Source organism: Sorex araneus, chromosome 2 (assembly GCF_027595985.1).
Source record: "Sorex araneus isolate mSorAra2 chromosome 2, mSorAra2.pri, whole genome shotgun sequence".
Lineage (NCBI taxonomy): Eukaryota > Metazoa > Chordata > Mammalia > Eulipotyphla > Soricidae > Sorex > Sorex araneus.
Genome location: NC_073303.1, coordinates 294,059,202 through 294,084,611, shown reverse-complemented (window position 1 = coordinate 294,084,611; position 25,410 = coordinate 294,059,202). Strand labels below are relative to the sequence as shown.

The following is a 25,410-nucleotide window of genomic DNA, read 5'->3' as shown; positions in this document are numbered from 1 at the left end:
TTTTTTTAAGAATATCGGGTCATGAACCAAGAGCCGCGGCACGAGAAGCAGAGCCTCCGCGCCTACTGACTGTGATCCTGAGGTCTCCTAACCCATTTTGGCACCAGAGCAGATTCTTGCAGCCATGCATTTTGACTGTGAACTGAACTACAACCTCGTGCAGCCCGGGGAGGGATTTTTTTCCCTCTCCACCCCATTTTTCTGAACGAAAATGGCGGCAGCGGCAGCAGCCACGCGGTGAGAGCCACCCTCTAAGACCCCTACACCAGGAGGTAGGACTTTCTTTAGTGACGTAGCCTGTAGGTGATCCTGGGAGGGGAGGTGTTCCCGGTGCGCCTTCCGCCCAGAGATGAACCAAGAGCCGCGGCACGAGAAGCAGAGCCTCCGCGCCTACTGACTGTGATCCTGAGGTCTCCTAACCCATTTTGGCACCAGAGCAGATTCTTGCAGCCATCCATTTTGACTGTGAACTGAGCTAAAATATTAGAAACCCAAAACCGCGCAGCCGCAATAGCGGCCGCGCGGACTCAAAGTCTTCACTTTTACCAAGGAAGAGAAATTATTAGATGATGCTTATTCAGCAGGCCTGATTGTTGGGGAAAATTTCCAATCAACAATAGTGAGTTCTGTATGGAAATATGAAATGTACTCAATATATAGAGAGAATAATGGGAATATCATTAGGTACTTAGATGGGGGGTGGAGTGGGAGGGGGGTGTATTGGGGTTCTTGGTGGTGGAACGGGTGCACTGGTGAAGGGATGGTGGTTTAATCAGTATTTGACTGTGACTTAAACCTGAAAGCTTTGTATTTTTTTTCTTGTTTTCACGGTGGTTCAATAAAATATTTCTTTAAAAAAAAATAAAAATAATTTCACCATAAAAAAAAAAAAGAATATCGGGTCAATCAAATTCTCAACTCAAAACTGACAGCAATCTCTCCCTTACAACAGGCGAATGGTGCATTTCTAGAGCTACAGAAAAACAATGACTTGTCTTCTCTTGCAAAAGTAGTAGGTATCCCCATCACGAGAGAGTGGGACCACACCTTTCCTGGGGTTTCATATACCTTCTCTGGGACAGACAGGTAATTCAGTTAGTTATCAGTAGCCAAGTTCCCTAGTATACTTGAAAGATTCATGGAAATCAATTTTTTTAATTGAATCACCATGAGATACACAGTTATCCATGATTGGGTTTTGGATTTCAGTCAGACAATGTTTCAACACCTGCCCAGGCATCAGTGTACATTTCCCACCATCGATGTCTACAGTTACCCTCCTGCCACCTTCCCCAGCAGTGTGCTTCTATGGCAGGCACCTCTCTCTCTCTCTCTCTCTCTCTCTCTCTCTTTCTCTCTCTCTCTCTCTCTCTCTCTCTCTCACACACACACACACACACACACATTATGGTTTTCAGTACAGATAGTGAAAGGTTACCATTTATATTCCTTTGCCTACTTTCAGCACTCAGTCCTTGTCCAGAGTGACCATCTCCAACTATTATGTTACAGTGGTCCCTTCTCTATATTACCTGCCCTCCACCACTCCCCCACCTGTGACAAGCTTTCAACTCTGGACCAGTCCTTCTGGCCCCTGTTTTTGGGAACTCAGATTTTTAAACTACTCGTTCAGACAGTGCTGCCAAACACGCTGCCTCTCCCCTGTCTTGACTGAGCTTCCTCGCTGCCTACACCCCGGAAAGCATACCTGCCCCAGGCCCCCCACAAAGCCGCCAAGCACACTCCTCTGGCCACAGCCTGTCACCAAGGAGTGGTCACCTGTCATGATCAGTATTCAAATCCAGGAACCCTGGTGTGGTCTGCGCTCCTTTAAGCTCAACAGTTTGGGGGTTCTTGGCGAGTGCCCAGAGAGGAATCCAGAAGAGGAAGATGGAAGGGGGGCGGCCGACGTGGGGGGAGTTACTTCTGGGTCTCACTGTCAGCCTTCTGCTCCAAGGTAAGAGGGGGGGAAATGGTGGGAGAGCTGAGGGTTGCTGTTCTGGGCAAAATGCAGAAACTCCTTCTCGATGAGCTACGGAGCATGTAAAACAGCTGGATTAAACATTTCCTTTCTCTGGAGTAGCTGTTTGGGCCTCCCTGGGGAGCAGATGACAAACCCACCTGCAGCCCCTCTCTCATTTGCCTGCACAGACCTGTCTGCCCTTCTCTTTTACCTGCTTTCCAATGCCAACCTGCGAGAGTGCCCAGGTCTTTCTTCCTACCAAGACAGAGAAGCTCTGACAGGGCTAACTTGGAACCTGTGGCACGATGCCCTTCCCACCTCCCTGGGGAGGAGCTAGTAACAGAACTGATGTGGAGAGGGACCCTCTTCTCCCAAATCCCACGAGGCCCTTTAGGAACAAACCTGAAGGGGGAGACAGAACAGTTGTGGGAAAGAACTTCCTGGGGTGTCCAGAGTCCCGTGAGGTTGAGGGGTGTGTGGGAGACGCAAGAAGGCTTTTACTGTTCATTAAGTCGCTCCACGAGGTCGTCAATAAATCCGCATCAAATGCAATTTCCCTCGAGTCCATATCTCTTTACACTTTTTAATTAAGTTGTTGTTGTTGTTGTTGTTGTTGTTGTTGTTGTTGTTGTTGTTGTTTGGGGGCCACACCTGGTGGTGCTCAGGGCTTGTTCCTGGCTCTGTGCTTGCGAATCACTCCTGGTGGGCTTGGATGACCTAAGGGGATGCTGAGAATGGAACCCAGGTCGGCCTCATTCACGGCAAGTCCTGCTGGATTATCTCTCTGGCCCCTTAAATTATTATTTTTCAATCTTGTTACACCGCTGATCAAAATATGAAAGTGCAGAACCTATTGCCACTTCACCCCAAAGCCACGTTTTTATCCCTGTGCTTTTTGCCTGGCTCAGGGGGTTGTTGGAGAAGGTCTCTCCTATTTGAGTATCACACACCCACATTTTCTTCCCCCTAAGCCTTTCCTTTCAGGAAAAGGGAGAGCAGGGAGGGGAAATCAAGGCAAACAGGTTGTGGGGAAATTTTAGTCAGTGAATATTCTGAAGATGAAGCACGACAGAGCAAGAGAGAAAGAAGGACGGTCAGATGAAGGTCAAAACTTGAGGGTTTGGAGGAGGGAAGGATAGGACGCCCTGGATTGACTGTTTGCATAGGAATTTGGATAGACATTAGCAGGGAGCAGAAGGCCAGGAAGAAAGGACTGAGCCCGGACTGCCCACCACATCGCTTCCGCCATTTGCCTACCCGGCCGCCCTTCCTCGGCAGCCCTGGAGAGAAGGGGGTCCTGGCCCAGGAAGGAGGGGCTCGACAGCCTCCTTCGATGTGTACCTGGTTTCTGTTTTTTTTTTTTTAATAAGAATTTTATTTTATTGAATCACCATGTGGAAAATTACAATGCTTTCAGGCTTAAGTCTTAGTCATACAATGCTGAAACAACCATCCCTTCACCAGTGCCCATATCCCACCACCAAAAAAAAAACACAGTACACCTCCCATCCCGCCCACCCCCGCATCCCCGCCCCCCGCCTTGTAACTGATAAATTTTGCTTTACTTTCTATTTACTTTGGTTACATTCAATATTTCGACACAAACCTCACCATTATTGTTAGGAACACCCCACTAGAGTCAGACCTGTTGTGAAGGGAAATGAGGTCTTGGATTTCTGTACTTTAACAACTAAGTCCAGGGAGATTTCTTCCGGATATTGGATCATTGCAAGCTTGTAAACCTCATCTGTGGTCGTCATAATATGGCGGTCCCCACGCCCTTCACCCCCGGAAAGGGAGAGGCAAGAGAGAGAAATACCTTTCCCCTCCTGGGCGGGCATGGGGCCTCGGCTTAGTTCTCAGGCTGGAGACATTCTGCAAGGAGCTGCCCATGTCGAAAGTGGTTTAGCTGGGTCTGGATTCACACTCGTGCAGCTGCGGAGAGGCCGCACACATGCAGCCCCCGGGATCACATCTCGGCGGCGACCTGGTTTCTGTTTTCTGCTCTGAAGAGAATGTCTCGGGCCCCAGCTCTACTTTCTCCTCTCAGTTCGGAAGCACACAAGTCCCATTCCCGCCTCCCAGCATCTCTGCTCTCCACAGGAAGGACAAACGCTTTCACCATCAACTGCTCGGGCTTCGACCTGTCTGGGGTGGACCCTGCCAGCTTCCAGATTATCTTTAGTCAGAAGGACTTTCCTCCGGTCACCAACTACAGCATCCCCATTCATGTTAACATCTCCTTCACCATGTCCGCCATCCTGAATGTGGTGAGTGCCGACATTCTTCCCGTTAGCTCCTAGCAGAGAATAAAGATTCACCACAACAGAGCACTGGTCTAGCCAGGAGTTCCCTGAATGCATATTTTACAGGTTAGATGTTCTATACAAGAAATGCTGTGGCAACATTTCTGCAGGCCAGAGTTGTCCTTGAGCTTTGCCTTTATGGGAATATTCCACACAAAAAAAAAATCATCCCAATGGGGCCTCAGACTATTTTTACCCCCCTTCATTTTCCATGCAACCTGCACTTCTGAGTTACCTTTCTCTGGAGACTTGTGATGAAAAGTTCCATTGCCACATGGGGCCACTTAGGAAATAAAGACAGGAAATAGACTAGGACCTGATTTTTAAATATTTAAAAAGGTCTGATTTTTATAAAAAAAAAAAATTTTGTTTTTCGTTAGGATGCACAACTCCAGCTGCTGACAACATTTCTGTGGTTAAAGATGGTATGTGAATTCAGTTTTCTTCTTTCCTTTTTTTCCTTCCCTTGTTTTCTGTTTTTTTTTTTTTAAAAAAAAGCATTACTTGAAATAGTGCCCAATGGAATAGACAAATCCAAACGGAAAGTGTCAATGTAGATAGCAACTAGCTCTCGGAGCTGCCAGTCAACTCTGAAAGACAGAGCTGGAGATCGGAGAGATAGTGCAGGAGTTAAGGCACCTGCCTTGCAGTCCACCAACCCTGGTTCAAATCCTTGGCACCATGCATGCCCCCTAAGCAGTGCCAGGAGTCACTGCCAAACACAGAGCCAGGCAGAGGCCCTGAGCACTGTAGGGGGTAGCTCCCCAAGGCAAAAGATATAGATAAAAAAATATAGAAGAGAGCCCTGAGTAAGCTTCAGAACTCAAAAGTGTCAGCACTGTGCTGTAGATGTTCCTCATGTGCAAAGTGAAAGACCAGAGGCCTTGGTTAGCTAGAGGAAGGGGTGTTGCCACCAGCATGAAAAGAGCAATCTGACTGTCAAACGAAATGAGGTCAAAACACACCACACACAGAAATGTGCATAGTATGCTTCTGGGTAAATAAAATATCAGGATATGTACCACCTTTTCTTAAAATAACATATAAGAAAACTACCGACATTGGAGGGAGGGGCTGGAGCGATAGTACAGTGAACAGGGAACTTTTTAAAAAAAATTTTTTCCCATTTTTTTAAATGAATCACTGTGAGGTACAGTTATAGACTTACAACCTTTCATGCTTACGTTTCAGTCTACAATGATCGAGTACCCATCCCTCCACCAGTGCCCATTCTCCACCACCAATGGTCCCAGTATCCCTCCCACCACCCCCACCCCATTCTCCACCACCCCCAACTCGCCTCTGCAGCAGGGCATTCCCTTTTGCTCTTGTGCTCTCTCTCTCTCTCTCTCTCTCTCTCTCTCTCTCTCTCTCTCTCTGTCTCTCTCTCTGTCTCTCTCTCTCTCTGTCTCTCTCTCTCTCTGTCTCTCTCTCTCTGTCTCTCTCTCTCTCTCTCTCTCTCTCCTCTCTCCTCTCTCTCCCTCCCCCCTCTCTCTGTTTGGGTGTTGTGGTCGGCAATGCAGGAATAAAATGGCCATCATGTTCAGTCTATAGTCTACTTAAAGCTCGCATCTCCCATCCCGAGAGGGCCCTCTAAGCACGCTTTACTTGGTGTTCCCTTCTCTATCTGAGCTGCCTTTTCCCCCAGCATGTGAGGCTGGATTCCAAGCCGTGGATCAATCCTCCTGGTACACATCTCTACTATTCTTGGGTGTTAGTCTCCCATTCTGTTACTTTATATTCCACAAATGAGTGCAATCTTTCTATGTCTTGAACAGGACACTTGCCTTGCACGCTGCCAACCCAGGTTTGATCCCTAGTACCCCATATAGTCCCCTGAGCCCACCAGGAGTGATCCTGAGTGCAGAGCCATGAGCTGCCTCTGAGCACCACTGGGTGTGGCCCAAAAGCAAGAGCACATACTAACAATAGGACTGAGTTCAGAATGTGAGCTGAATTGGAGTGATTTCAAAAGGAAGACGATGGCTTTCCCTTTTGTGCTGTCCTGAAGTTTGACCATAGGCCCAGGACACATGTATTTCTGTTCAAAAAGACACATAGCTCGCTTTGTTTAAGGGGATTGCAGGGTTGCTCGTATGTCACGACTCTGTCCAGGTTTCAGCCATAACCGTTGCTCTGTGCCCTCTGCTCTAGGCCTGGATTAACCCCTCCATCAGCTGGGACCCAGAAGAATGTGGCGGCATCAAAAAGCTCACGGTGACAGCTGAGAACCTGTGGCTGCCCGACATCTTCATCGTGGAATCGTGGGTGTCGGGCGAGGGGGGCTGGAGGGAGACTCCCACAGGAGCAGGCCAGGGCCCCTCAGGGCACCCCGGCCCGTGAGGCCACCGACTCCCCAGAGGGGAGGGTGAGAGGGCAGGGGGGCCACAACGAGCACGAGGCAGCCCTGCGTTTCCCTAAGAGAGAAGCGGAAATGGGGGAGAAACACAGAGCCTCTGTCCCTTAGCACGGACGTGGACGAGACGCCCCCCGGCCTCTCCGCCTACGTCGCTCACAACGGGCGCATTGTGTATCGCAAGCCGGTGCGGCTGACCAGCATCTGTAGCCTGGACATCTTCTACTTCCCCTTCGACCAGCAGAACTGCACCCTCACCTTCAGCTCCTTCCTCTACACGGGTCAGCAGCCGTGGGGGTGGGGAGATGGGACAAATGGGGTCAACCACTGGGGCCACAGGAAAAGGCACCCAGAGGACCAGGAGAGAGCTCAGGTGGGGAGGCCCAAATCACTCCTCAGCACCCAGCACCACCAGCTCCGACAGGCCTGCAGAAAGCAGAAAGGATACAGGGCTGGAGAGAGGGGTGAAGGGGCTTGTCTTGCATTCTGCAGACCCCAGTGTGAATCCGGGACACCAAATGTGGTCCCCCAGCACCTCCAGGGGTCATGCCTGAGCACAGAGCCAGAAATAGCTCCTGAGCACCACTGGGTATAATGCAAAAACAAAACAACAAAAAAGTACACAAAGGAACTATGGGATATTTAATTGGGGGTGGACGGGGGTGGGGGGGCGGGGGGTGGAAGAGGGGTGGAGGTGGGAAACAATTTAACTTAAGAAGGGATAAGACTTCCTGGAAGAGCCCAGAATCATAAGGAGGGAGTTGACAGCACAGAAGTCATGTTCTAGGGCAATTTAGAAAAGAGACAATATTTTACCACATGGTACCCTGATTTTTTACATAATAGTTTAAAAATAGCACCTTGATTTTTAAGTAACTTTTTAAAACTTCACATAATGGCCACATTCTACATTTCGTTTTCTTCACACATTTTTGTTTCAGAACTAATAGTTTTGACATTGCAATATATAGGGGATCTGAGTACAGTGGGTTGGGTGCTTGTCTTACATGCAGCTGACCTGGGTTCGATCCCCGACACTCCATATGGTCCTCCTGAGCATGGCCAGGAGTAATCCCTGAGTGCAGAGCCAGGAGAGTGCCCTGAATATAGCAAAGTGCGTCCCCACCCCCCAAAAATTGCAATATGACCCTAAACTATGAAAAGTGCTCATTTTAAATCTTAAGAATACATTTTTTTAAAATTTTAATTAAAAAATACATATTATGTATCTGCTCAAAGCATATACCATGGAGAATAATATTCCATGGAAAGTGACTTCATGCAAATAACATGGGAGTTAAAGATCACTTTAGTACACCCAATACTTTTTGCAGAAAAATATTTAACCTAGAGTGGGAAGGAAACTGGGGACACTGGTGAAAGGAAGTTGACACTGGTGATGAATCATAGCATGTTTGAATCAATCATGAACAACTTTGTAGATTACATTGCCTTAAAAAAATAATTTTGACCTAAAATCTACATCACTTAGGATGTAAAGTATGGCCGTTAAAAGAATGACTTCATTTGTGGCCCTGAGCTCTGCTCAGTGCAGGTGTCGTGCGGATGAGTGCTGAATGGATGGGTGTCTCCCCTCCAGTGGAAAACATGCTGCTGGACCTGGACAAGAAAGTGTGGGAGATATCGGACACGTCCAAGAACATCATCCGCACACAGGGCGAGTGGGACCTGCTGGGCATCAACAAGGCGACACCGAAGATGTCTGTGGGCTCCAGCCTGTTTGACCAGATCATGTTCTACGTGAGCCCAGAGAGCGTGGCATGGTGGTCTGCTCCCCCTCCACCCCAGCCGACCCCTCTCCATCCTAGCACCTTCCTCTTCTTGCCCCAGGACCAACCTCCCTTTGCCGCCCACCCAACCATCACAGTCTTCTCTCTTGAGCCCCATCCCCACCCCTGCCAAAACAGCCCTGCTTTCTGCACCTTCCCGCTCCCATCTAAGTTTGTCTCTGGTGGACTTGGGGAAATTTTTTTAGTCATATAAATGTTATTCCCCATCCAAGCCCTGAAAGAATCCCATGGGGTGAGCCCCCCAGGATGGAAGAGACCAAACCTTCGGTTTCAGCTCCACCTGGTTCTCTGCCCTCTCCTCCCCACCAGGTGGCCATCAGGCGCAGACCCGGACTCTACATCATCAACCTTCTGGTGCCCAGTGGCTTTCTGGTGGCCATCGACGCCCTCAGCTTCTACCTGCCAGCTGAGAATGAGAACCGGGCGCCCTTCAAGATCACCCTCCTGCTGGGCTACAACGTCTTCCTGCTCATGATGAACAAACTACTTCCCTCCAGCGGCACCCCCCTCATCAGTAGGCACTCTTGAGAGGGAAAAAAGGGGGGTGACCCGAGTGGTGACTACAGTGGGCAGGGCGCCTGCCTTGCATGCGGCCAACCCAGGTTTGATTCCAGACTCCCATACAGTCCCTGGAGCACCACCAGGAGTGATCCCTAAGTGAAGAGCCAGGAATAACCCCTGAGCACCTTCAGATGTGATCCCAAAACAAAACAAAACAAAAAAATAGGAAAGAGAGCAACAACTGGAGGAAGTTGGGCAGGCGGGGGAGTGGGGAGTGGACCAGGAGAAGGCCCATGGGAGAAGGCCTTCGTAGAACTGGTTCTGTGCACGAGATAACCGGAAGGCGGGCTGGTGGTGCTTCCGGATCTGCCCCCATCAGACCCACTCCTCACCCCCCACCCCCCTCAGATGTCTACTTTTCCCTGTGCCTGTCCCTGATGGTGGTCAGCCTGCTGGAGACCATCTTCATCACCTACCTGCTGCACGTGGCCACCACCCAGCCGCCACCCATGCCTTCCTGGCTCCACTCTCTGCTCCTCTCCTGCACCAGCCCCTGGAAAGGCTGCCCCGCCGTGCTCTGGAAGGAGAAAGTGGACGCCCACCTCCCTCCCACCCAGCTGCCTGGTAAGAGAGGTCGGCTCTGCCCAGGTGCTGTCTCTGTGCATGCCCGGCTTGTCTGGCCACCCACTCCCCCCTCTTGACACTGATTCTTGGTCCTCCCTACAGGCCCGGTGGAGCTGCAGGAGAGAGAAGCGACAGAGCCAGGACCCAGAGAGGCAGGGGTCACGGAAGGGTCAGGGTGGACGAGGGCCCAGCTTGTTGACTTGTGGGTGTGGTTCGGCCACGTGATGGACACCTTCCTCTTCCGCCTCTACCTGCTCTTCCTGGCCACCTCCATCATCATGGTCCTCGTGCTCTGGAGCACCTAGGGGAAAGGTTCTAAGGGGGCCTCAGTGCTCAGGTTTCCCAGGCCTGCCCCTGCACACACAACCGCCCCCCCCACACACACACACACAAATGTTCCGGATCCCTGCCCCAGCCTCAAACAGCACGGCCCTGACTCACTCAGTCATAAAACTGGAACTCCAGAATACCATGAACTCGGAATGCACGTTTATTTATGTCAGGCATACGATTTTTTTCACTGGAAAAGGAAGACTTCCCATAATGAGTGACTACAAATTTGTGCCCCCAAAGTAATTCATGTTACTAGTGTGGAGGGAGGGAATTAAAGTTCCTTTCTTAAATGAGAGTACCCGGCATGTTCGTTCTTCCCCAAATACTGCCTTGCTCTGTGAGGGTAAGGCAGGCGCCCAGGCCGACAAGCAGCTCTGTCCTCAAAGCCTGGAGACGGACACGAAGAAGATAAGGGAAAGAGTGTTGTGACGACACGCAGGGCCTGGGGGGAGGCACTGGGTGCTGAGGGGAGTTGCAGCCTCTTGGTAACTGCGGGCAGGCTCCTCTGAGGGGGTTTTCCCGTATCGCCCAGGTAGAAGCTATGCAACTGCCAAGGGTCATGAAATTCTAGCGAGATACAGAGCAATGTTAGTTCTCTTTTTCAGGGATGGCTTCAGGCATGCATTGAACAGGTCTTTCCTTTCTTTCTTTTCTTTTGCTTTTTAGGCCACACCCAGCAGATCTGGTCACCACTCCTGGGCCTCTCCTGGAGGTTTTGGGGAGACCAGATGGGACCAGGGTTTGATCCTGAGCCTCACGCATGAAAAGTATGTGCTTCAGCCCCTGAGCCCCCCTCCAGCAAGAGTTTCTTAAGCACAGACGATGATAGTATATGCAAACCGTATATGAAAAATGTGAGGATGAACCAAACGTAAGCAGTTTCCTCAAAGAGCTGGGGCCTAGCTAGAGAAATAAATATACAAGTAAAATAATTTTAATTAAACATGTTTTTTTTTTTAAGTTTTGCTGCAGGATATTAAAGAAAAACGTTAGGGGGCTAGAGAGATTGTACACTTGGTAAGGCACTTGCACTTGCCTGGCACACAGTCAACCCAGATTCAATCCCTGGCATCACATACAGTCTCCTGAGCACTGCCAGGAGTGATACCTAAATGCAGGGCCAAGAGTAACTCCTGAGGGTGGGGGGTGGAGGAGAAGAGGTGGGGAGAGGAGAGGATCATTAAAATTTAGGAGAGAAAAGAATGTTTCTAGCTGAACCAGTGATTCTCAGTTCTATGCACTAAAACCATCTGGGGAGGGTGGGGAGATAGCACAGCAGGTAAGCTGCTTGCATCACAAGGCTGACCCAGATTCAATTCCCAGCACCACATATGATCCCCCGAGCACTTTCAGGGCGATACCTGAGAACAGAGCCAGGAATAAACGCTGAGCACAGCTGGGTGTGGCTCAAACCAAAACTGAAAATCTGAGGTGGGCCAGGGATGTGGTTCAGTGGTGGAGTGCATAAGTGCATGCCCTAACATGTCGGGCCAGTCCCCAATACCACCACACACATACATGCACACACACACACACACACACAAACACCACCTGAAAATTTTTCTGAGGTATTTTTTTTATCTCTGCCAAGGCCAGGAGTAGGATGCATGCCTGGCACGTAGCTAAATCTGGTTCAAAACCTGGCACTCTATATGGTCCCCTGAACACTGAAACTTCCAACTACCACTGGGGTGACTCAGTTTATTTGCCAACAACACAGGGCCAGAAAAGCACTATATCCTTGGGTCCTCACATTCAACCACTGGCATATTTGGCTGAAAATCACCAGGAGGGTCCCCAGAAATTCCCCCATCCTGCCCCCAGCCCCAATCTGATGCTTTGTCCTCATCTCAGATCAATTAAATCAAATCCTTTGGCATAAAACCAAGTTTTGGTATGTTTGATGGTATGGATTTTAATATACAGTCAGAACAGAAAATCTTGAGCTGGATGCCAGGAAAGCTTTGCATAAGAAGGCAGTGTTCGATTTCAATACCTTGGGTGACTAATCCATAAATAGACAAAGGGACACGATGCTTGCTGGGACTGACTCGTCACAATGCATCTCAGGGGTTATACTTAAGCAGAATCACAGCAAAATGGGCGCCATGGGGCAGATATTTGTGAAGCTGTATTTAACCCGTGGTGGGTCCAGGCAGAATCATTACACGCTCATTCTCATGGTACTCTGATGGCTCAAGTGTTCATAATAAACTCGTAAAATCCTCTGTAAGAAATAGCCCCATAACAGAATGCAAAACAGTGTAAGCACTTTGGAAACCCTTTTGACAGCTCCTCAAATGCTCATCCAAGAGTCATCATACAGACTAGGCAATTTTATTTCTGTATATATACCCACCAGAAATTTTTTAAATATGCCAGGGTCAGAGAGATAGCTCAAGGGTTAAGGCATTTGCCTTGCATGTGGCTGACCTCAGTTTGATCCTCAGCACTGCATAGGGTTCCCTGGGCACCACCAGGAATAATCCCTGATCTCAGAGCCAGAAGTAATCCCGGAGCACCATTGAGTGTGCATCCCCCCAAATAGAGACACAAACAGTTGTATTCAAATATTATAGCAGCATTATTTATAATAGTTAAAAGGTGAAGATAATCTACATGTCTATCAACTGTTACACTGATAAGTAAAATACCATTATATATATGTACATATATGTCATAAAAAGGAACGAATCATCACTGGTAAATGCAACAGAATGAGTGAGCAATGTAAGTGGGCAAGCATTAAAGACTCCATACAAAGTTCCTCACATACATACTTCTTTTTTCTTTTTAAGAAGAAAAATTATTTTATTTAGAGAAATGTGAATAGAGAGAGAATGGGGGATCTGTTCAGGTGCTCTGTTTCTTCTTGATTCAACTGTGGAAGGTTATAGGAGACCAAAACTTTATCTATTTCTTCTAAGCTCTGCAGTTTTTCGAAGTAATCGCTGATGATCCCTTGAATTTCTATGGTATCTGTTGTAATGTCTCCCCTCTCGTTTCTGATTTGCATAACTAGGGTTTTCTCTCTCTCTTTTTTTTTTTTTGCTTTTTTGGGTCACACCCAGCGATGCACAGGGGTTACTCCTGGCTCCACACTCAGAAATTACTCCTGGCGGTGCTCGGGGACCATATGGGATGCTGGGATTCAAACCCAGGTCGGCTGCGTGCAAGGCAAACACCCTACCTGCTGTGCTATCGCTCCAGCCCCGGTTTTCTCTCTTTCTTTGTGAGTCTTGCTAATGACTTGTCAATTTTTTTTTTTTTTTTTTGCTTTTTGGGTCACACCTGGCAATGCACAGGGTTTACTCCTGGCTCATGCACTCAGGAATCACTCCTGGCAGTGCTCAGGGGACCATATGGGATGCTGGGAATCAAACCCGGGTCAACCAAGTGCAAGGCAAACGCCCTACCCGCTGTGCTATTGCTCCAGCCCCCTGACTTGTCAATCTTGTTTATTTTTCTTTTCTTTTTTCCAAAGAATCAACTCTTGGTTTTGTTGACCCTTCAAGTTTTATTTTTAGTTTTTATTTCATTGATTTCTGTTCAAATTTCATTTCCTTCCTTCTTCTTGTTTTGGGTTTGTTTGTTGCTTTTCTAGCTGCTTAACCTGTGTAATTAGCTTGTCTTTGTGGGCTCTTTATTCATGATGAACACTTGCACTGCTGTGAACACACTTAACACACTTTTGTTATGTTCCATATGTTCCATCCCTCCACCAGTGCCCATTCTCCTCCACCAATGATCCCAGTATTCCTCCCAACACCCCCACCCCATCCCCCACCACCCCATCCTGCCCTTTTGTTCTTGCTCCTTTTGGGTGTTGTAGTTTGCAATAGAGGTATTGAGTGGCCTTCATGTTCAGTCTATAGTCTAACTATAGTCTACTTTCAGCTCACATCTTTCAACTCTCTCTCCCTCTTGACCATCGCCTGGTCTCCCAAACCTAAACAATGTTCTCATGCACCACGTACTTCATGCTAAACCAGGCCCAGTTATGGGTGAAGGGAAAAATCAGGCCCGATGGAAAGATTCTTGGTTATTGTGCAGATCCCAGAGGCAGATGTTGTTTCAGCTACAGCATCTCAGTTTTACAAGAAATAGAACTTAGTTCCCCCAGGATTCGCTAGCCACTGATGTCAGCTGGATGCCCCTTATCCCCCACCCCACAAACATAAATTTAATCTAACTTATTTTCCCAACAATAGTCCTATGTGAACCCCTATCTTCAGTCTGAGGGGAGGATGGGTTTTTGAGGAACTAAGAAGTCTACCACCTATCAACATGGAAAGTATCATGCTAAGTGAAATGAGTCAGAAAGAGAGGGACAGACATAGAAAGATTGCACTCATCTATGGAATATAAACTAACAGAATGAGAGACTAACACCCAAGAGTAGTCGAGACAAGTACCAGGAGGTTTGTGCCTTGGCTGGGAAGCTGGCTGCACATGCTGGGGAAAAGGGCAGCTCAAATAGAGAAGGGAACACCAAGTAAATGGGGTCTGGAGGATCCGCTCAAGATGGGAGATGCGGGCTGAAAGTAGACTATAGACCGAGCACGATGGCCACTCAATGCCTCTATTGCCAACCACAACACCCAAAAGGAGAGAGAGACCAAAAGGGAATGCCCTGCCACAGAGGCGGGGTGGGGGGGTGGATGGGGTGGGGGTGGTGGGAGGGATACTAGGATCATTGGTGGTGGAGAATGGGCACTGGTGGAGGGATGGGTACTCGATCATTGTACATCTGAAACACAAGAACGAAAGTTTGTAAGTCTACAACTGTACCACATGATGTTTTGATAATAAAAACCTTTTAAAAAAGAAAAATAGAAAAAAAGAAGTCTACCACCTTCTCAAGTTGCTGACAAAAAAATCATTTTTCACACCAATCCTTGTCTTTTGAGTAATTGACTTTCAACAAGCAAGCACCTGAACAACTTGGGTTTGATAACAAAACATACTAAGCAGAAGATCAGTCATGAAAGACCATGTTTGATAGAGTCCCATGCAGATGAAGCACCCAGAACTATGCTAGTCTATAGGAACATAAAGTAGATTAGTGACTGTCTAAGACTGAGTGGGGAAAGGAGCAGATAAGTAAACTTTGAATGAAGAAATGATAAAAGTGTTCTAAAATTATGAGACCATAGAGACAGTACAGCACACAGGGAGGGCACCTGCCCTACATACAGCAACCCAGGTTCAATTCCAGGCACCTCTGTGGTCCTCTGATCACTGCCAGAAGTAATTCCTGAGTGCAGAGTGCAGAGTGCAGAGTGCAGACCCAGGAGGAACCCCTGAGCATCATCAGGTGTGGGAAAAATTTTTTCAAAATTAGACTATTAAATTAGTAGGGCCAGAGAAACAGGGAAAAAGGTAAGCCTTGCACATTGCTTGACTGACTCAGGTTTGATCCCCAGCACTGTATATGGTCCCCTGAACCCCATCAGGAATGAGGGAGGGAGGAAGGAAGGAAGGAAGGAAGGAAGGAAGGAAGGAAGGAAGGAAGGAAGGAAGGAAGGAGGGAGGGAGGGAGGGAGGGAGGGAGGGAGGGAGGGAGGGAGGGAGGGAGGGAGGAAGGAAGGAAGGAAGGAAGGAAGGAAGGAAGGAAGGAAGGAAGGAAGGAAGGAAGGAAGGAGGGAGGGAGGGAGGGAGGGAGGGAGGGAGGGAGGAAGGAAGGGAGGAAGGAAGGAAGGAAGGGAGGAAGGAAGGGAGGGAGGAAGGAAGGAAGGAAGGAAGGAAGGAAGGAAGGAAGGAAGGAAGGAAGGAAGGAAGGAAGGAAGGAAGGAAGCAGAGAGGGAGGGAGGGAAGGAGGGAAGGAAGGAGGAAAAAGGGAGGGAAGAAGAGAGGGAAGGAAGGAAGGAAGGAAGGAAGGAAGGAAGGAAGGAAGGAAGGAAGGAAGGAAGGAAGGAAGGAAGGAAGGAAGGAGGGAGGGAGGGAGGGAGGGAGGGAGGGAGGGAGGGAGGGAGGGAGGGAAGGAGGGAGTAGGGAGGGAGAAGGAGGAGAAGGACATGAGGAAAGAAGGAAAGAAGGAAGGGAGCGGAGGGAAGGAGGATGGATGGAGAATGAAAATGAGAGGGGAGAAAAGAAAGGGAAATCAAGAAGGGAAGAAAAGGGAAGGTGGAAGAAGGAATGGAGGGGAGAGAGAAGGAAGGGATGGAGGAAGGAAGGGAATAAAGAAGGAAGGGGGTCGGGGCTGGAGTGATAGCACAGCGGGTAGGGCGTTTGCCTTGCATGCAGCTGGCCCGAGTTCGATTCCCAGCATCCCATATGGTCCCCTGAGCACCACCAGGAGTAATTCTTGAGTGCAGAGCCAGGAGTAACCCCTGTGCAAAAAAAAAAAAAAAAAGGAAGGGAGAAAGTATCATTTATTTATCCAATTTTAACTGTGCTTACTGATGTACTAAATTATTTTTTTCTAAGTGTGGGGAGATGGGAGTGAATGAGACAGACACGAAGAGATGATTTTCTAAAGTAACAAACTAAATGAGATGAATTCATACACTGATAGTGGTTGCAAAGGAAATGAAACAGGATCATGGGATAGAGAATGAGTCTCAGATTGACAGGATGTTCCCGGAAAGCCAGAGAAAGGGACATGTGTTCCCGCTGAGAAATAAGTGAGATGATGAGTTGTGCCCCGGGATATCACTCTGTTGTTTCCATACGGGGAGGGAAGGATGAAACATAAAAGACTATATTTAAGGATTCTGAGACATTTCTAATGCACTCGAATGGCTTAGAACGGTGTCTTCAAAATGGGTTTGATCACACGGTCTATTTTACTCATCTGTGAATCCTGCCTCATTTAAGAATGAACAAGTGGAGGCTGGAGAGAGTGCAGAGGCTAAGGCTCCGCCTAGCATGCTGCAGAGCCAGGTTCTATCTTGGCATCACATACAGTCCCCTGGGCACTACCAGGAGTGACCCCAGAGCACAGAGCCAGGAGTAAAACTCTGAACACCCCAGTTATAGCCAGCCCACCCCCAAAAAATAGAACAAGTGGGGTCAGAGAGATGGTGCAGGGGTTAAAGTGCTTGCCTTGTACCCAGCTGACTCTGTTTTAATCCCCAGCCCCACAGGGTTCCCCCGGGGACCACCAGGAAGAACCAGGAATCACCACAGTAGCACCCAGAGCTGCTGTCTCATCTCCCCAATAATAATAATAATAATAATGATGATGATGATGATGATGATGTAACATTGAGAAGGAACAAAATTAAAAGTTGCAATAAACTGACAGATGGAATTACAGATGAATTTGCTGCTCATAGGAGTACAAGTTTATATGTGCTTTAGTTATAAAGCAATGCCCTAAAGCTTTAGGTTAGACATTATTTTTTTGTATTGAATCACCGTGAGGTACTGTTACAAAGCTTTCATGTTTGAGTTTCAGCAATACAATGATCAAACACCCATCCCTCCACCAGTGTACATTTCCACCACCAATGTCCCCAATATACCTCCCCTTCTGAACCCTCCCCCGCCTCTATGACAGACAATTTCCCCCATACTCTCTCTCTACTTTTGGACATTATGGTTTGCAATACAGATACTGAGAGGCCATCATGTTTGGTCCTCTATCTACTTTCAGCACACATCTCCCATCCGGAACTATCCCTCCAACCATCGTTGACTTAGTGATCCCTTCTCTATTCCAGCTGCCTTCTCTCCAGCTCATGAGGCAGGCTGCCAACCTTAGAGCAATATTCCTGGCCCTGTCTCTACTGTCCTTGGGTGTTAGTCCCGTATTATGTTATTTTATATTCCACAAATGAGTGCAGTCCTTCTCTGTCTGTCCCTCTCTTTCTGACTCATTTCACTTAGCAAGGATAGATATTATTTTTATCACCGTTATCTTCATATTAAATTGCAAGCTATTTAACTAGTTTATGCTCTCTGAAAGCTTCTCACCACACGAGCAGATCTGAGAGGCCTCTGTACACAGTCACTCTAACAGCCCACTGTGGGTACCAGAGGCAGAAAGCCAAGCGGCATTCCAGCCCCCTGTGGGGAGAATCAAGCCACGCTGAGGAGGGGACAACGAAATTCTTTATTTGAAAGAGGCCTAGGAGGCCAGAGAGATAGTACAGCAGGCCAAGCATTTGCCTTCCACACGGCTGACCCAGGTTCGATCCCCTGCATCCCATACGGTCCCCCTGCCAGGAATGATCCCTGAATGCAGAGTCACGAGTACATCCTGAGCACTGCCAGGTGTGGGCCAAAACCCATAAACAAATCATAAAAGGCAGGTGTAGGGGCCAGAGAGATAGTACAGTGGCTGGGCACTTGCTTTGCACAGAGCTGACTGTAGTCCATCCCCATCACTCCGCATGGTCCTCTGCCCACTACCAGGAGTGAAACCTTAAGCACAGAGTCAAGAGTAAGCCCTGAGAACTTTTCTGCATGACTTGGATAAGACTTATCCAGGCCTCAGGACGTGGCCCAATGGTCAAGCAAAGGCCCTGTGGGCAGGAGACCTCCACTCATTTCCAGTATCATCCTCTGCCGAGAGACTCCCTTGTTTGTGACTCCAGAACCACCCTTAGGGAGTGTGGGCATCACCCCCCGGCAGAGCCAACACCTAATCACAGCAACAGCAACAGAATCGGAGGGAAGGGGGGAATAAAGATGGTGCTAAAGTGATAGAAGAGTGGGTCGGGCCTCAGCCTTGCATGCAGCCCACCCAGGTTCCGTCTCTCCCCCGCACCCCGTATGGCTCCACGCACTGCTAGAAGTGACCCCTGGGCACAGAACCAGAAGCCAGCCCTCAGCACGGCTGGGTGTGACCACCCCCGCCTCAAACACAGTTACATTTTTGAAGGACTCAGCTTCCTTTTTCTTCCCTGCCCCAGGGATAAGACCAGAACCTCACACATGTCCCGGCTGCCTCTTCTCACCAGCCATGGGAGAAGGAAGCACAACGCCCATTTTATTGATGACAGAGTTAAGCACAGATGTTCCACTCACCATTTTTAGGGGTTGCCGGGGGTAGAGGGGAGTGAGTGCACACCCAGCAGTGCTCAGGGATTACTCCTGGCTCTGGGCTCAGGGGACCATATGGGATGCCAGAAATCAAACCCAAGTCAGGCACCTGACAGGCTGTGCTGTCTCTCTGGCCCTAAATGTTTCTCCCTTTTGCCTGAACCTGTAGACAAGGCCTGGCAAATCCAACTCTCTGATTAACTGAGATTAAAACTCCTTCTCCCCCGACATGCTCCAGATACACAGAAGTAAACGTTTTGTGTTGTTTTGTTTCGCTTTTTGGGTCACACCCAGCAATGCTCAGGGGTTACTCCTGACTCTGCACTCAGGAATCACGCCTGGTGGTGCTCAGGGAACCATATGGAATGCCAGGGATCGAACCCGGGTTGGCCGAGTGTAAGGCAAATGCCCTACCCGCTGTACTATAGCTCCAGTCCAGAGGTAAACGTTTTATGCTTGGTTGTCAGGTACTTGTGACGACAAAATAATCTCAACTGAAAACCATTTCAGCTATCTGTTTCTCCTTATAAAAAAAAAAAGTCTAAGACAAGGCCAAGGAGTTGGCTGACGTGGAGGGCTTGCTTTGCGTGCAGGAGCTCTAGCTTTAGTCTCTGACACCACATGAGCTCACAAGCACCCCTTGTGGCCCCCAGCACTGCTGGTCCCAAGCCACCAGTTTGGATGTCACCAAGAGTCATCCCAGGACCCCGCTGAGCACTGCGTGGGAGACCAGAGGGGAAAGTCCTAGGCAGGGGCCGGAGGAGGGACACAGAGGGTCAGAGCAGCATTTCTCACCCAGGGGCCATATGCCCCCACCCGCACCTCACAGTATATTCCAGGGTCCCCAGAATATTCCAAGAAGGCCACAGAGGAAAATAACACAAGGGGGACCATTGTATGAGACAAGGGAGCAACCCGTAGAGCAAGGGGAGGCGCAGGAAAGAAACAGAGGTGGGAGGGGCCACAGTCAGAAAAAGACACTGACTTTGAAAACCTGCCTTGTGGGGCTGGAGCGAAAGTACAGCAGGTAAGGCGCTTGCCTTGCACGTGGCCCACCCAGGTTTCAATCCTTGGTATCCCATATGGTTTCTTGAGCCCACCAAGAGCGATCCCTAAGCTCAGAGTTTGGAGTAAGCCCTGAGCACAGCCAGCTGTGGCCCAAAACTCAAATAAATAAGAAGGATCAAATAGACGTTAGAGAATTAACAAGTATAATACCAGAAATTAACATTTTTGCCTGTAAATGATGAATGATTTGAAATGTCTGTAGTTAGCTTATAACTGATCATTTTCAAAAGTCAAAGCTCTGTTTGGAATTTTCTTACAGAGCCAGAGTGATTGTATAGCAGATAGGCCATCTCCCTGGCATACGGCTGACCCGTGTTCTAACTCCCATATGGTCCCCTGAGCCCCACCAGGAGTGATTCCTGAACACAGAGCCAGGAGCAAGGTCCGAACACTGCTGGGTGTGGTCCCAAAACCAAAAAATAATTTTTTTCATTAGAAAAATTATACAGATGGGACTGGAGCGATAGCATAGCAGGTAAGGCGTTTGCCTTGCCGCGGCTGACCCGGGTTCGATTCCCAGCATCCCATATGGTCCCCCGAGCACCACCAGGAGTAATTCCTGATGCACGAGCCAGGAGTAACCCCTGTGCATCACCGGGTATGACCCAAAAAAGAAAAAAAAATTATGCAGATGGCCAAAAAATTGAAGCACACATGGAAAAAACAAATCTTCTCATTTAGTCAACCCTTAAAAAGAGTAAAACAAAGTAATGAGCAAAATAATCAACTCTATCTGCAAAGAAGAGATAAATGTCATTCCTAACTTATGAAGGTGGATGAACATGCTGTTCTTCCTCTTTCACTTCACTGTTCCTTCTCCTTTTATGTATCTTTTCTTTCCTCTGATTCCCCCCCCCATCTTCCTTTTCCCTGCCAATTAAAATGTATCGCTGCCAACTGGGGAAGAGGGGGTGTTTAAGTCACATGACTGCATGCAGGGGAGCCAGCACGGGGTTAAGTCACATGACTGCATGCAGCTGACTCTGTTTTGATTCTCAGCACCACATGTTCTCTCAAGTAACACCCGTTGCAGCGTTGGAGGTTCCCCAAGCGCCATCACCATCGGGGAGACTCTGCAGGGCCCGGGCATCACTGCGCCCCCAGCCTCACACTGAGCCACCGGAAGCCCTCTGGTCTCTAGAACATTGCTTGGGAAGCCCCAACAATGACAGTTTTAATGTATCTGCCTTCTTGGCCGGAAATTTTGACAATGTTTCTGCTTCTTCCCCACCCACTTCCCTTTTCTTTGTTGTGATATCCAAGGCTCAACACTTAGTAATGGTACTTGCCCGTGACCATACACTCGTGGTGTTGAGAGCACCATGGGGTCACTTTCATCATGTGGGGGGGACACCAGGGATTGAACTCATGACCTCATGACTGCCAAGGAGCCACATCCCCCGGTCCCTGTTGTTCCTGTTTCTTTACTGCTATTAAAATAGCCTCACCCAGCAGGTTGAAAGCAGACTACAGGTTGAACACGATAACCACCCAGTATCTCCATTGCAAACCTTAACACCCAAAAGGAGAGAGAGAACAATAAGGAATTCCCTGTGTGTGGGGGGGATGGGATCCTGGGGCCATCAGTGAAGGAGAATGGGCACTGGTGGAGGGATGGGTATTCGAGTATTATATAACTTACAATACAATATAAGTATTGTATATGGGATGCTGGGAATCAAACCTGGGTCAGCCGCTTACAAGGCAAACGCCCTACCCGCTGTGCTATTGCTTCAGCCCCCATATTACTTTTTTAAAATGTATTCCTGAGCAATAGCACAGTGGGTAGGGCGTTTGTCTTGTACGCGGCTGACCCAGGTTCGATTCCCAGTATCCCATATGGTTCCCTGAGCACCGCCAGGGGTGATTCCTGAGTGCAGAGCCAGGAGTAACCCCTGTGCATCGCCAGGTGTGACCCAAAAACCAAAAAATAAATAAAATAAAATAAAATAAAATAAAATGTATTCCTGAATTAACCCCTTCAAAACTGCCAACTCACTTAACTTCCTACCTTACGCCTAGAGTTTTATTGGGATTTTGGTGTGTGTTATTATTTTTTGCTTTTTGGATCGCACCCAGCAATGCTCAGGGATTCCTCCTGACTCTGCACTCAGTAATCACTCCTGGCAGTGCTCAGGGGACCCTATGGGATGCCAGGGGTTGAACCTAGGTCAGCCGTGTGCAAGGCAAACACCCTACCCGCTGTGCTATCGCTCCAGCCCCTAGTGTTTCATTATCTAATTATTTTAGTGAAAGCACTGGGGTTTCAGAACTTTGCCATTGAAAAGTTATTCATCTATTATTTACTATTTCCAGCTTATCATGAAATCAGCCAGCCTGTGTCTGAGCAAGACAAGGAACCTAGTTGGCATCAGTGCGGCAGAGTAAATAGAGTAAGTCCCATGGGGAGAGAGGTTACGCGGTCTAAACTCAGGCCTACCTCTTTCTGACTGGGTTATCTTTCTGAAATTAGTCATCTTGTAAATACCTTCTTTACCTCAGGGCAGGAGAGATAGCACGATGCCTTGCTCATGGCGGACCTCGGTTTGATCTCTGGCATCCCATATGATCCCCGAGCACCACCAGAAGTTATCCCTGAGTGCAGAGTCAGGAGCAACCCCTGAGCATCTCCAGCTGTGGCCCAAAAAAACTGCACTGTCTTCCTGTTGTTCATCGCTTTGCTCGAGCGGGCACCTCTAATGTCTCCATTGTGAGGCTTGTTGTTACTGTTTTTGGCATATCGAATATGCCACAGGGAGCTTGCCAGGCTCTGCCATACCGGCGAGATACTCTCAGTAGCTTGCCGGGCTCTCCGAGAGGGACGGAGGAATCAAACCCGGGTCGGCTGCATGCAAGGTAAACAAATGCCCTACCTGCTGTGCTATCACTCCAGTCCCCCAAAACAAACAAACAAACAAAAAATTTTAACAAACTTCCCTTACCTGTTCTTATGAGGGAATATAGTTCTTATTACATCTGGTTGTTATGAAAAACGTATAAAATTATTTTTTCAGAGGGCAAGAGATAGTGCAATGGTTTGGAGCATATGCTCAAAGCCTGGGTTTAACCTACACCGTACACCACAATAAACGCTAAAAATAAAGTCAGAGCCAAAGAGACACATCTCTGATAGTTGTCCAAGTAGAAAAAGCATACACTACGGGGCCGGAGCGATAGCACAGCGGGTAGGGCGTTTGCCTTGCACGCGGCCGACCCGGGTTCGATCCCCGGCATCCCATATGGTCCCCCAAGCACCGCCAGGAGTAATTCCTGAGTGCAAAGCCAGGAGTAACCCCTGAGCATCGCTGGGTGTGACCCAAAAAAAAAAAAAAAAAAAAGAAAAAGCATACACTAAGCAAAATCTAATCTAAACATGCTGTAACTAATAACCATTCATTAGAAGCTCACAGGCAGGGTCCCCCAGAATCCCATGTTGGGACAGATACCCAATGTGATGAGATTTGAGGGCAGAGCCCCTCCAAGATCATGAGACGGGCTCTAAGGAGAAGCACCCCAAGGAAAATTCACCCCCTCTGCATGTAAGGACACAGTGAGAAGACATCACCGATGACCATACAGGTGACTCCCTAGTCATGAATCTGCAGGTGCCTGGATTCTGAAATGTTCAGCCTTTACGGGGGGAAAAAAGGTGGAGTGGGGAAATGTGTCCATGTGTAGTTCCGTGTTTCATTTTTTAAAATTTATTCTTTTATTGAATCACCATGTGGAAAGTTAGAAAGCTTTCAAGTTTAAGTCCCAGTTACAATGCTCGAACACCCATCCCTTCACCAGTGCACATATTCCACCACCAAGAATCACAGTAAACCTCCCCCATTCCCCCACCCCGCCTGTGTAACTGATAAATTTCAATTTTCTTTCCATGTTTCATTTTTTTAATTCTCATTTTATTTATTGGGTTTTGGACTACAACGACAGTGCTCCGAGCTTACTCCTGACTCTGCAGCCAGGGATCACCCCTGGAGGGCTCAGGGGACCGTATGGGATGCCGGAGACTGGACCAGGATGGCTGCATGGCCAGGCAAGTGCCTCAGCTGCTGTACCAGCTCTCCAGCCCCAACAACAGCAACAACAAATCGGGGGGTGGGGCCCCACACAGCAGTGCTCAGGGCTTACTCCCAACTCTGCACTCACGTGCCACTTCTAGCCAGCCTGGGGGAACAAAGGAGATGCAGGGCATCAAACCCAGCTCAGCTGTGTGAGAAAGAGCACCCTACTTGCTATACTATAACTTCTGCCCCCCAAAAAATTTAAATAAGATAGATTGACATAAATTTCTTTTCTGGTTTGTTGTGTTTATACTGCAGTGCTCAGGGAGCATTTCTGCAAGTGCTTGGGAATCCATATGTGCAGCAGGGACCAGACCTGCGTGGGCCACATGCAAGGCAAAACACCTTCTTAGCCTGTGCGTTCTCTGACCCAGACATAATCTGTACAAAGAAAAATATTGATGAGGGCAGAGGGAACCTGGGGACATTGATGGAGGGAAGTTGACACTGGTAATGGGATTGGTATTGGGACGTTGTATTCCTGAGACCCAATTATAAATTACTCTGTGAGTCATAGTATCTTAATAATTTTTTAAATAAAAATATTGGAGCTGAAGAGATAGTACAGTGGGTAGGATGCTTGCCTTGCACGCAGCTGATCAGGGTTCGATCCCCAGCATCCCATATGATTTTTTTTTTTTGCTTTTGCTTTTTGGGTCACACCCAGCGATGCTCAGGGGTTACTCCTGGCTCTGCACTCAGGAATTACTCCTGGCGGTGCTCAGGGAACCATATGAGATGCTGGGAATCAAACCCAGGTTAACCCAGGTCAGCCGCGTGCAAGGCAAACGCCCTACCTGCTGTGCTATCGCTCCAGCCCCCCATATATTCTCTTGAGCACTGCCAGGAGTAATTTCTGAGTGCAGACAGAGCCAGGAGTAATCCCTGAGTATCACTCAGTGTGGCCCAAAAACCAAATAAATGAATGAATTAAAATAAAATAAAAATATTGAGGCATACCATGTAACAACCCTGGTTTAATAGATGATGAAGCAATCAAATTTATTGAAATGATATAGGAAGGATGCACCCAGGCAATCCAGTAGAGGGGTTCAGAAGTCTTGAGTAAGCCCTAGTAATTAAATAAAGTTACATGAATCACCAGTGGAAATCTAGAAGATTATGTATTCATTTTTTTTCTTTTCTTCTCTCTCTTGTCTTTTTTTTTTTTGAGGGAGGGTGGCAGGGGAAGCAGGGAGCCACACCCGGCAGTGCTCAGGGCTTACTTCCGGCTCTGCGCTCAGGGCTCACTCTCCCAGGGTATGGGTGCCAAGGACTGAACCAGGTCAGTCTCATGCAAAGCAAGAGCCCTATCTGCTATACTACCTCTCCAGCCCCCTGTTTTTGTCCTTTTGGGGGGATTTTTTGGACTGGGGGCTACTCAGGGGCT

At 48.3% G+C, this 25,410-nt stretch overlaps 1 protein-coding gene across 1 annotated transcript; it reads left to right on the top strand.

The window, feature by feature from the left end:
- Positions 1 to 1,890: 1,890 nt before the first annotated feature.
- Positions 1,891 to 9,866, top strand: LOC101550922 (5-hydroxytryptamine receptor 3C). Its single transcript, XM_004603067.2, has 9 exons — positions 1,891 to 1,957; positions 4,067 to 4,233; positions 4,650 to 4,694; positions 6,424 to 6,533; positions 6,737 to 6,906; positions 8,226 to 8,386; positions 8,746 to 8,950; positions 9,346 to 9,561; positions 9,664 to 9,866. The coding sequence occupies exons 1-9, from the start codon at positions 1,891 to 1,893 to the stop codon at positions 9,864 to 9,866; spliced, it is 1,344 nt and encodes a 447-aa protein (XP_004603124.2).
- Positions 9,867 to 25,410: the final 15,544 nt, after the last annotated feature.

Excerpts from the sequence above, each read along its gene's own strand:
- LOC101550922 (XM_004603067.2), top strand. The coding sequence starts at position 1,891 with ATGGAAGGGGGGCGGCCGACGTGGGGGGAGTTACTTCTGGGTCTCACT. Across the intron at positions 1,958-4,066 it reads TGTCAGCCTTCTGCTCCAAG|GAAGGACAAACGCTTTCACC; the intron begins GTAAGAGGGGGG and ends TGCTCTCCACAG. Across the intron at positions 4,695-6,423 it reads CATTTCTGTGGTTAAAGATG|GCCTGGATTAACCCCTCCAT; the intron begins GTATGTGAATTC and ends CCTCTGCTCTAG.